Below are 12,295 nucleotides of genomic sequence, written 5' to 3'. Positions count from 1 at the left end.
ACCCTCTTCTCTTTAAGAGAATCATCATAATCATTATAAGATCTCATATCTTTCCCTTGGATGGAATCAAAGAGCATGAAAAAAATTATGTTTAGCTGCAATAACCAATCCTATCATGACTTTTATTTTTCTTAAGACAACTGTCTTTAGTGAGGAAAACCCATTACTTGTCTCCTAAGAGAGAAGCTAAATCTACCATTAGGAAAATAATTACAACTTATGCATGGCCTTATTACACATGCACTTACACATATAAAGGAATAATAATATTGAACATGTTGATGCACAGAAGCTAGCTTTCTCCACTCTGTCTTCCTTTTCTTTTCCTTCTGTCTTTTGAACTTCTAACTAATTGATTGCCTATGTCCTTTTTCTTTTCTTTTTTCCCCCTCAAATCTTCAACAAATTGCTTTTCCTTTTTTATATTTTTATATATTGGACTATCTTTTAAATTTCTAAATTTCACACCAGTAACTCATGGATAATAAGGAAAAAAAATAGTGATATATATGGGGAAGTTGGAGACTAATTGAACTATAGATTCAAAGATATCTCTTTCTTGCTCTTTCCCCTTCTTCTTCGTCTTCCCAGCTTCATTTTTCTTTTTCAAATATTCGCATTAGAGAAAACTGATGAGGTATAAAAGCCATCCCTCATCGCAAATTTTCCATGCTCTCTCTGATTGAAAGAGACACTAATTTAGGCAAAGGAGATGTTATACATGAGGTAGACCTTAGTCTCTGATCTTCGTTCTTTCCATCACAAGTCTAGAAATCTTCTCTCTTCTCACTGATCTCCACAAGACCATGAGCTCTTAAAGATACTATCGTCAATAATATGGCTTTCTTCCCTGCAAATTTTATGCTTCAAACCCCTCACCCAGAAGATCACCACCACCACCACCACCACCATCATCAGCCTCCTTCTCTCAACTCTCTCCTCACTTCATGTGCTCCACAAGATTATCACCATCACGGTACTCTCTCTCTCTCTATATATATAAATATATAACACAGTAATTGAAATCCACTCATTTATACTCTTGACCTGGCTAGTTTTGAACACTGGGTTTGAATCTCAAATGTCGGTGTGCTCGCAGGGGGTCCTTCTTTTCTAGGTAAGAGATGCGTGTCATTTCCAGGAATTGAACTGGGTGAAGAAGCTAATAATGCTGAGGAAGACTTGTCTGACGATGGGTCTCAGGCGGGGGAGAAGAAAAGGAGGCTGAACACGGAACAGGTTAAGACACTTGAGAAGAGCTTTGAGCTGGGAAATAAGCTTGAACCAGAGAGAAAAATGCAGCTTGCAAGGGCTCTAGGATTGCAGCCCAGACAGATCGCGATATGGTTCCAGAACAGAAGAGCTAGGTGGAAGACTAAGCAGCTCGAGAAAGACTATGATGTTCTTAAAAGGCAATATGATGCTCTTAAGGCAGATAATGATTCTCTTCAAGCTCAGAACCAAAAACTCCAAGCTGAGGTTAGTCTTATTAAATGATGCTTTTCCGTTGTTCTGATGTATATGATTGTTCTGATTCAATCCCATAAAAAGGCTGGTAATCATGATGATCCTTCTTTTCTATACCATACTTGTGCCCTTTTCTTTCTTTTTCTTTTTTTCCCCCCTCCCCCCACCCTTTTCTTCATTTTTTCACATGTGTAATTCAGAACTCCTCACTTACACAAAAGCTACTTTCCCCCCATCATTATGATCAGCTTTTCCACTTTTCATTTTCCTCCCAGTGACATGTTTTCTGGGTTTAGTAGGATTGAAATTAAACCATCTTCCTTGTACTCAAACTGGTGCAGATATCTGCACTGAAGAACAGAGAGCCTACTGAATCAATCAACCTCAACAAAGAAACAGAGGGATCTTGCAGCAACAGAAGTGAGAACAGTTCTGAGATTAAGTTTGATATAACAAGAACACCAACTATGGATAGTCCTGATCTATCCACACATCAAACAAGCATAACCTTATTTCCATCTTCTTCTGCTTCTGTTAGGCCTCCTTCTGCATCAGGAGGAGTGGCTCCCCAGCTCTTTCAAGCTTCTTCAAGACCAGAGCTTCATCAGTGCGAGAAGGTAGATCAGATGGCGAAAGAAGAGAACTTGAGCAACATGTTTTGTGGGATCGATGATCAATCAGGGTTCTGGCCATGGTTGGAGCAGCAACATTTCAACTGAAACATATTATATAGATATGGGGATCAGCGAGTTTGTTTCAAATTGAGATGTAGTTTTTTTATTCTATCATGGGTGATGAAAATGATATCCAAGAGGGTGTTTAGTAATTAATTATATTACTACATACACTTTATGATGAGATCTTACTTGAAAGACAGTTAGAAATTTTCTTGTGGTGAGGCTTGAAAAGTTTTGTATCGGAGAATAAAGTGCCAGTCTTTTTTTTTTGTCCTAAAACTTAGCATACTATAACTAGTTTTTTTTTTCTCCCAAGAGAAATAAAAACTTCATCGGTAATCTTAGAAAGTAACATCGTTTTATCTGTGGTTAAGCCCCATGCATTTTTGTTGTTAAGTAAAAATAAAACATGCACAGAATTGAGTAAAGTTTGGTGGATGAGTTAATGGGAAATGACAGAACTTTACAAGGAAATTTCATGCTTGTGCCGTTCAAAATCTTTTTGCTTACTTTGGAATGAATCAAAAACCTTGCACTGTGCTAAGCCGAGAGAGAGAGAGAGAGAGCAAGTGGTGTGAGGAAGAAAAGGAGCCAAAATCCAATGTGCATTATTGGAAAAAGAAGGGAAGAGAGAGAGAGAGAGAATCAAACACAAATTCTGAGAAGTAAAGAAGACAAGGAGAAGCAGGGAAGAAAACAAGGGGAGTGGGAAAGAGTAATTATCGTGAATAGGATATTGTCGATTGATTCTCTTGTTGATGACAAAGGAAGGAAGCAAGGAGGATACCTCTGGTCTTGTCGGACGCTCCTTTTCTCTTTCTTCTTGCAATGGCCACACTCAAACAAGTCTTTTCTCTTTAGCTTGTGTGTGCGGGATACAACCTCTCATGTGATTTTTCTGTCACCCCCACACCTTCGCCCTCCTCTCTTATCGCATTCCACAACTTCCTTGACATCATCCAAATGTTACCGATGACTATTTAATACTCCTATGTTCTGACTTCTAACAAATTTAAGTACAGGTAGAAGGATTTATTTTAGTTTATAAATATAAAATGTCATCATTACAGATTTTCAAATATATATTATTGGATACGTGATGGTTAATATGGTTACCTATCTCTAAGTGGAAGTCACGCTAAGAAATAAGTGACGGTCATATTTCTAACGGTCACGTATTGTGTATTTATAAATGATGGTTCTTTTTACCTGCCGTCACTTTTTTTCCTTCACAGTAAAATAATGTTTTGGGAAAATGACAACAAAATACCACCTGATTTCAAAAAGATAAATAAAGCATCTGAATAAGCAAAATGACATATAGGGGACTGGGTACCAATCTGGAATTCAGATTTTTGGGCAAAACACCGAAATGCCCTGTCTGAAAGTGAGAGAAAGGAGAGAGGAAGACGCTGATGAAATACAGGAAGAAGGAAAGAAGAATGTTGAAAATGTTATTATCTTACTCCTCCGCATCACCATTCTGTAGAGATTGTTGATTTGATAGGTTTTGGTTGTGAGAAAGAGGATTTGTAGTAAGAGAGGGAGTGAACCTGTGGGAAAGAAGTTGATGGCAGGATTTGGATTATTCATTTTTGTGGCTGCTTCATAGTGAAATAGGAACAGGATTATTGCATTTGAGGGTTTATATTTAGTATTCGGTGAATGATGAAGCAGAAATCAGAAAACAATGGCAAGCAATTACGTAATGTAACTGCTGTCATATGCCTGCTGGTTTTTGGTAAATCCCATTACGTGAACGGTAAATTTTATTATACATGTAGTTAATTATGAAAGTTAATACATTGCCCTGTCTGAAAGAACTCATACTCCTTGAGATTGTCGTCGTCGAAGAGGTCGCTGAAGTAACATCAACTGTAATACACAAGTAGGAAGCTTAAATATTATTCTTCATAGAGCATTTTCGATGGGTTCCCACAGCTTAAAATGTTATTGCCTAGCATTCCTCTTTTTGGTTTTGTCTCTGTTCTTCGCATAAAACTATTTTCAGAGAATGTGAAGCTGTCTGGTTTTCTAGTATTATTAAACCATTTGTCCTGAATTTTACAAAACACATATTGTGATTTACAACTTTTGTAGTGAAAGTGACTACTTTGTTAATGGGTTTTGTAACCTATTTTCAGGAGATAAACAACTTGTTTATAAAAACTAATAAAATTTCATGCTAAATTTGACAAAACATATAGTGGGATTTACAACTTCCGTAGTAAAAATGACCACTTATTCAATGGGTTTTGCAACATGTTTTCAGGGGATTGACAACTTGTTTCTAAAAACCAATAAAATTCCATGCTGAATTTTACAAAAGATATAGTGATATTTACAACATTTGTGGTGAAAATTACCACTTCTTAAATGGGTTTTGCAACCTCTTTTCAGGGGATGAGCAACTTGTTTCTAAAAATCAATAAAATTTCACGCTGAATTTTACAAAACACACAGTGAGATTTACAACTTTTATAGTGAAAATGACCACTTCTTAAATGGCTTTTGCAACCAGTTTTCAGGGGATGTGCAACTTGTTTCTAAAAGCCAATAAAATTTCACGTTGAATTTTACAAAACATATACTGGGATTTACAACTTTTGTAGTAAAAGTGACCACTTTGTTAATAGGTTTTGCAACATATTTTTGGAGGATGAGTAACTTACTTTTCATCATCAATAAAATTTCACACTGAATTTTACAAAACACATAATGTGATTCACAACTTTTATAGTGAAAGTGACTACTTCTTCAATGGGTTTTGTAAACCTGTTTTCACCGGAAAGGCAACTTATAAGCATAAATAAATCATTCAGTGAACGTGCACCTGAAGTACGTCACAATAAACATTGAACTATTAACTTTCATAATTAACTACATGTATAATAAAATTTACCATTCACGTAATGGGATTTACCAAAAACTAGCAGGCATATGACAGCAGTTACATTACGTAATTGCTTGCCATTGTTTTCTGATTTCTGCTTCATCATTCACCGAATACTAAATATAAACCCTCAAATGCAATAATCCTGTTCCTATTTCACCATGAAGCAGCCACAAAAATAAATAATCCAAATCTCGCCATCAACTTCTTTCTCACAGGTTCACTTCCTCTCTTACTACAAATCCTCTTTCCCACAACCAAAACCCACCAAATCAACAATCTCTACAGAATGGTGATACGGAGGAGTAAGATAATAAATAGCATTTCCAACATTCTTCTTTCCTTCTTCCCGTATTTCATCAGCGTCTTCCTTTCTCCTTTCTCTCACTTTCAGACAGGGCATTTCAGTGTTTTGGCCCAAAATCTGAATTCCAGATTGGTACTCAGTCCCTTATATGTCATTTTGCTTATTTAGGTGCCTTATTTGTCTTTTTGAAATTCAAGTGGTATTTTGTTGTCATTTTCCCTAATGTTTTTGCAAAAGAAAAGAAGACGGATAGACAACAAAACCTTCATGTATTGCTTCTACACATTTTGCTTGCCTCCACTCAAACTATGTTGAAACATGAAGCAGTGCAAAAGATGACTACACAGTTACTGGGATTGGTTGTCCCTCTTCAACTTTCAAAGACCAACAATATATCCAAACTCTGAGGCAACATTTCCCCCCTATTTAAACCCCTTACCGTGGTTCCTTTCTTGTACCAAAAACTGCTGTCTCTCCCCCTCTCCCCATCCGTCTTCCATGTTGGTTTTTTGTTAAAAACCTACATGTAAGGTCTTTTTAATACATCTTATGCCCGCTCTAGCCGCTATATTTTCAAACTTAGCATTTATTACCTTGCTAAAAAAAAGCTCTCTCGCATGCACGCCTTTGTGAAAACCAGTACTAATGCAACCTTTCTAGCCAAATCCACCTTCGTTCGCCACCACATAAACTGCTAACACTGTCAACGAAGTGTTTTCATTGGCGGAGCTTTGCGTCTTTTGTTTAGGCTAAGTTCGTTTTCACTCCTCTGTCTTCTTTCATTAACTTCTCTGCTCATCTTCCTACTCTTTCTCTTCGTGTAGTAATTTCTAAACTTCTTATTCCCTTTTGTCCCCTTTCCCCTTTGCTTCTCATTAAATGGGTTTGATGTGTGGTTGGTTATTATTGTGTCATTTTTCTGCTAGCTAGCCAGCTAGTTGACCGGATCTATTTTCTTTCATTATTTAAAATATTCTGAGCTGTTTCAAATTGGCAATTTAAAAAAAAACTCATGAGAGGGACCTAAACGCAGAATTGTAAACTCGTAGGTGTTTACCATTATTGATAAATGCAATTAAAATATAAGACTAAATAATTAAATACAAAAAATGACAACAATTTAATTTAAATATACTTTAAATCCAAATCATTGAAACAAAATTCATTAGTATTGATACTTTATCATACTCAATATAGAAGTTTATATGAAATTCATATACTACTATGAAGTTACTAAATATAATCAACTCAAAGAAAAGTATAACACTATTACAAAATTAGAAATACTTAATGGTTATTTTTATTCATATTTGACGGTTTAGAACCATCAAATAAGAAGGCGTCAAATATTCACAAATATTTAACGGTTCTTAGTGAAGAACAGTCAAATAAGGTCATCTTATTTGACAGTTGTTAGCAAAGAACGGTCAAATATTCTAGGAATATTTGACGGTTCTTAGTGAATAACTGTCAAATAAGGTCATCTTATTTGATAGTTGTTATCAAAGAATTGTCAAATAAGATCACCTTATTTGATGGTTATTCATTAATAACCATCAAATAAGGTTAAAAAAGCGTCAGATAAAATGATTTTATTTAATTCTATATAATTATTTTCAACTATTTGTTTCTATTTATTTTTTACTCTTAATATTTATTATGATACACAATATAATTATTGAATAATAACAAGAGAATAATATTAAATAAAAATTATATTTATAGAATTTAAAATCCAATACATTATATATAAACATCATACAATTTGAAAGAAATCAATTACTTGAGCACTCCCTATACAAAAGAACATTCTCTTACAAATTTTTTGAGTTCTAAATTAAAATTCTATTAATAAAAAATTTCTAAAAATTTGTTCTTGATCAAACACCATAGTCCAACCTCCACTCTACCCATCGCTGCAACATTAAATATAAAAGCAGTTAATGCAATTTGTTGCCTCCATCTACCTGAAAGAAATAAATTGGATGCATGAGAAATAAAATATATTATAATAAGTTGAGTGAATTACTTGAAAAAGCAATACAACAAAACGTATTTGCATTACTAATAGACAAAGCAATACAACAACACAAAACAACAAAACATGGTATAAAAGCAAACTGACAATGCCAAAGGGATGAGAACAAAATGCTAACATCACAAACAACACCTAGAAGCTACAATTGAAATCGGCTAACAGGTTGCTTTATTCGGTTGAAAAGCCACAGATGAAAATTGCTAAAAAAACAGGGAATAAATTACAATCTCCGTAGCTTGCTCAATTTTTCAAGACTTTGACGAAGAGGTCCTCCAAGATGATTATCTTCCAAGACCCTATAAACATAAATATAAAACTTATTTAGCTCGAGTATCAACCTTTTTTTTCCTTCAATTTCAAAATGAGATTGGCTTTGACTCCAAAACTTACTCCAAAATATATGAGTACATACATGACAAGAAAGCAAGCAATTAGAAAAATTTGATCAAGCAAGAAATCAAGCATGACAAAAAGGAATTTTCAAACAAAGGAAATAAGAAGTTAGAATTGGTGTAGAAGTCACGAAAATTCCCTACCAAAGCAGAATCTAGTTGAACACACTCATTAAGTTCAATAATTTTCTAACGAAACTTTTAAATAAAAGGAGAAAAATTACTGGAAGAGAAACCAAAGTATGATGAGAGGATAACAAGGCAAACAAGAACAATATAATTTGCCTAATGTAAAGCAACATTCATTAATGAAGCCATGCATGTCAATTCTGTAGATCCCATGGAACGATATGCCTACACTGACAAAACTGGGGATAGAAAAATTAAAAAGCATCCACATTTTACAAATCAACTAAGAAAATCTTATGTAGTCATAGTCTCATTTCACTATGCTGCACTCTCTCTACATACATTAATTAAAACAATCTAATTTGCCATATGCCATTTGCTTCTCTTCCTTAATCTCCACTTTTTCATCATCTAAGTCATTTGCCATAACTGCAAATACCAATCTTCAATAACTGTTAATTTCACTACTAGAAAAAAGACTTTTAACGTCGCAAAATAATGGCGGTTAAGCAGAAAAACGACGTGGAAAAAAAGGCGGTGGCATTTTTGTAAATAAGTTGAAGAGGCTTTTATTTTCCACGGCGGTTTTTAAGAAAACCGCCGTGAAAAGTGTGTCACTTTACCTTCTTCGCTTCGATTTTTCGTCACTTTCGTTCTCATTTCATCAGTGCGCCATGGTCCCCCTCTGTCCCACCACCGAAAAACTACCATTACCAGCCATTCCCGCCACTACCCCACTGTTTAAACTCCTCCATTGAGCTTGTGGTGCCTTGCCGCCGTCTGCTGTGGTTTGAACGCCCCTCATTTCGCATCATTCTTGCTTGGCCGTGGTCCCCTCTGTCCCACCACCGAAAACCGGCCATACCCCCCACTATCCCACCGTTTAAGCTCCTCCATTGAGCTTGTGGTGCGTTGTCGCCATCCGCCGCCGTTCGAACGCCCTCATTTCGCATTTGAATCTTCTCTGCTCTGTGAGTATCCTCTTCTTTCATTGTTTTCAATTTTTCTTGGTTTGTTGAATGTTTTGGCCATGGAAATGTGTTATATATGAAATGGGTTTGTTAGTTTTACATTGTGGTTGGCTTGTATTGTTCATTTTGTATTTTTTATGTGGTTGAATCGTTGATTGGTGTTGATTGGTGGGCATTGGATGTGAGAAAACCTTAATTCCTTCTTATATATTGTATTAGAAACATGTTTAAATGTCTGGAGTTAATTAGTTGTGAAGTTTTTAAATTTTTTTATAATTTTGTGATATTTATTTCGAATTTTTGGTAATTTAATGTAATAAATATAAGAATTTAGTAATAAATAATCTGTTTGTTATTTTGTGTTTTTTTTTTCGTTATGAATTTTGATTGATAGTAAAGTGTTGTTTAAATAATCTGTAGAACAATGGATCGTAGTTGGATGAAAGCTAAGAGAATTAGCAAGGAATATCAGGATGGGGTTGAAAAGTTTCTTGAGTTTGCTCAGAAAAATGCCCCTAGTAAAAGAGATGGATTGTACTATTGTCCTTGTGTCAAATGTTTAAACAATAGTTGACGGAGTATTTTTGAGATAAAAGAGCATCTTATCTGTGATGGGATAAATTTGAGGTATACAAATTAGATATGGCATGGAGAAATTAGAAAGACTACACTGTCTGCAAATGAGAAGGTTGTGAATGAAGACTTTGGTAATAGAATTTCGGATATGTTTCGTGATATAAGGTCTGAATCCTCTACACAGTTCTCTTCCACCTTTGAAACTTTGTGTAGTGATACAGAGACACCTTTATACCCGGGGTGCAAAGATGATTACACAAGATTGACAACCGTATTGAAACTGATGAATTTGAAGGCAAGAAATGGTTGGACCGATGCTAGTTTTACGGAATTGCTTGAATTGCTGAGTGATATTCTTCCCAAAGGGAATTCACTTTCGAAACGAATGTATGAGGCAAAAAAGATTGTGTTTGATGGTTTTGGAATATGAGAAGATACATGTGTGTCCTAATGACTGCATATTATTCAGAAATGATTATGAAGGGTTGAATAAGTGCCCTAAATGTGGGACTTTAAGATACAAAATGAAGAAAGATGATGGTGATTATAATGAGATAACCAAAGGTTCTCCTTTGAAGGTTCTGTGGTATCTTCCAATAATACCACGATTTAAGCATCTATTTGCTAATACCACAGATGCAAAGAACTTGAGATGGCATTTCAATGAGAAAATATGTGATGGAAAGCTTCGTCACCTAGCAGATTCTCCTCAATGGAAAACAATAAATCAAAAATTTTCTCAATTTGGTGGCGAGCCAAGAAACCTTCGGCTAGGGCTTTGTACGGATGGAATTAACCCATATGGTAATCTTAGTAGCACACACAGTGCTTGGCCAGTGCTCCTCGTAATTTACAACTTACCTCCTTGGTTATGTATGAAAAGAAAGTATATCATGCTATCTTTGATGATCTCGGGGCCAAAACAACCAGGAAATGATATCGATGTGTATTTGGCACCTTTGATTGAGGATCTGGAGAAATTATGGGAGAAAGGTATTGATGTGTTTGATGCATATAAACAAGAGACCTTCAATTTACATGCCATGATCTTCACCATGATAAATGACTTTCCAGCATATGGAAATTTTTCAGGATACAGTGTTAAGGGGCATAAAGCATGCTCGATATGCGAAGAAGGCACCCACTATATGCAACTTAAACATGGCAGGAAGACAGTATACCTTGGTCACAGAAGACTTCTTAGTCGGTATCACCCTTACCCTAGATTGAAAAAGGCATTTAATGGCTCACAAGAATATGAAATGGCTCCAAGACCATTAACTGGAAAAGAAGTTTATCAGCGGGTAGAGGGAATTAATGTGGTCTTCGGTAAGAAGAAGAAGAAGACTGCTGGTGAGAGAAATATATGGAAAAAAAGATCTGTCTTTTTTGATCTTCCATATTGGCAAAGTCTTGATGTGAGGCATAGTCTAGATGTGATGCATGTGGAGAAGAATGTATATGAGAGCCTTGTTGGTACACTTTTGCATATAAGTGGAAAGACTAAAGATGGAATCAATACAAGACGAGACTTAGTCGAAATTGGAATAAGAAATGTCCTTCACCCACAAGAAAGAGATGGAAAGAGGGCTTATTTATATCCAGATACGCACACATTATCAAAAGAAGAGAAAAGAAGTTTCTGTGGTTTTGTCAATAGTATTAAGGTGCCACAAGGTTATTCTTCTAATTTAAGCAAACTTGTTTCAATCCAAGATTTGAAGATAACGGGAATGAAGTCTCATGATTGTCATGTGTTGATGCAACAATTACTTCCACTTGCTATTCGAGGTATTATGAAAATCGATGTGAGAAATACTATTACAAGACTTTGTATGTTTTTTAGTGCCATTTGCAGCAAAGTCATTGATCTTGCTAAGTTGGATGAATTAGAAAATGAATGTTATGTGATCTTCTCTCAATTGGAAATGCATTTTCGTCCATCATTTTTTGATATTATGGTCCACTTGATAGCTCATCTTGTGCAAGAGATAAGACTTTGTAGCCGTGTGTGTTTAAGATGGATGTACCCTTTTGAGAGGTACATGAAAATCCTAAAAGGGTACTCTAAGAATCCTTATCGGCTTGAGGCATCAATTGTTGAGAGATATATAGCTGAGGAGGCAGTTGAGTTTTGTAACGCATATCTTAATAGGGTAAAGGCAGTTGGTCTTCCTCAATCTCGACATGATCAGGAGAGAAGAAGCAAGGGAACACAGGGTGTCATAGTGAGGTCTATGTCAAGAGAAGTTGTAATGCAGGCACATCTATACATTTTAAACAACACGGATGAAGTTTTGCCTTACTTAAATGCTCACAAGAATATGCTGAGGAACTTGAATCCAAGAAAGAGTGATATGCAACTAGCTAATGAACATAATAAGTCATTTGTAGAGTGGTTCAAGCGAGAAGTGTTAAAAGATGGCAATCCTTCTGAGACAATACAGAGGCTAGCTGCAGGGCCTTCTTTTGAGGTTTTGTGTTGGGGTGGATATGATATAAATGTTTATTCTTTTTACACAAAAACCTAAGACGATAAGAGTACTATGCAGAATAGTGGGGTGATGGTAGTAGCGAAAGCCATGCATTTTGCTAGTTCTAAAGACAGAAACCCAATGTTGGCGGAAATGTCCTATTATGGAATAATAGAAGAGATATGGGAGGTTAGTTATACCAAGTTTAAAGTTCCCGTCTTCAAATGTAAGTGGGTTAATAGTAATACTGTACAAGTGGATGAAGAATTTGGATTTGTTTCGGTCGATCTTGAGAGGTTTGGATATAGAGACAAGCCATTTATTTTGGCAAGTTAAGTAAAACAAGTGTTCTTCGTTCCCGATCTAGCATA

At 35.5% G+C, this 12,295-nt stretch overlaps 1 protein-coding gene across 1 annotated transcript; it reads left to right on the top strand.

Annotated features, from left to right (window-relative positions):
* Positions 1 to 551: 551 nt before the first annotated feature.
* LOC114762965 (homeobox-leucine zipper protein ATHB-13) lies at positions 552 to 2,423 on the top strand. Its single transcript, XM_028952593.1, has 3 exons — positions 552 to 976; positions 1,100 to 1,479; positions 1,809 to 2,423. The coding sequence occupies exons 1-3, from the start codon at positions 838 to 840 to the stop codon at positions 2,184 to 2,186; spliced, it is 897 nt and encodes a 298-aa protein (XP_028808426.1). The 5' UTR covers positions 552 to 837; the 3' UTR covers positions 2,187 to 2,423.
* Positions 2,424 to 12,295: the final 9,872 nt, after the last annotated feature.

The sequence above is a fragment of the Neltuma alba genome, unplaced genomic scaffold (assembly GCF_004799145.2).
Source record: "Neltuma alba isolate B1F8T4 unplaced genomic scaffold, ASM479914v2 tig00000255_pilon, whole genome shotgun sequence".
Classification (NCBI taxonomy): Eukaryota; Viridiplantae; Streptophyta; class Magnoliopsida; order Fabales; family Fabaceae; genus Neltuma; species Neltuma alba.
This window is presented reverse-complemented; position numbering and strand designations above follow the sequence as displayed.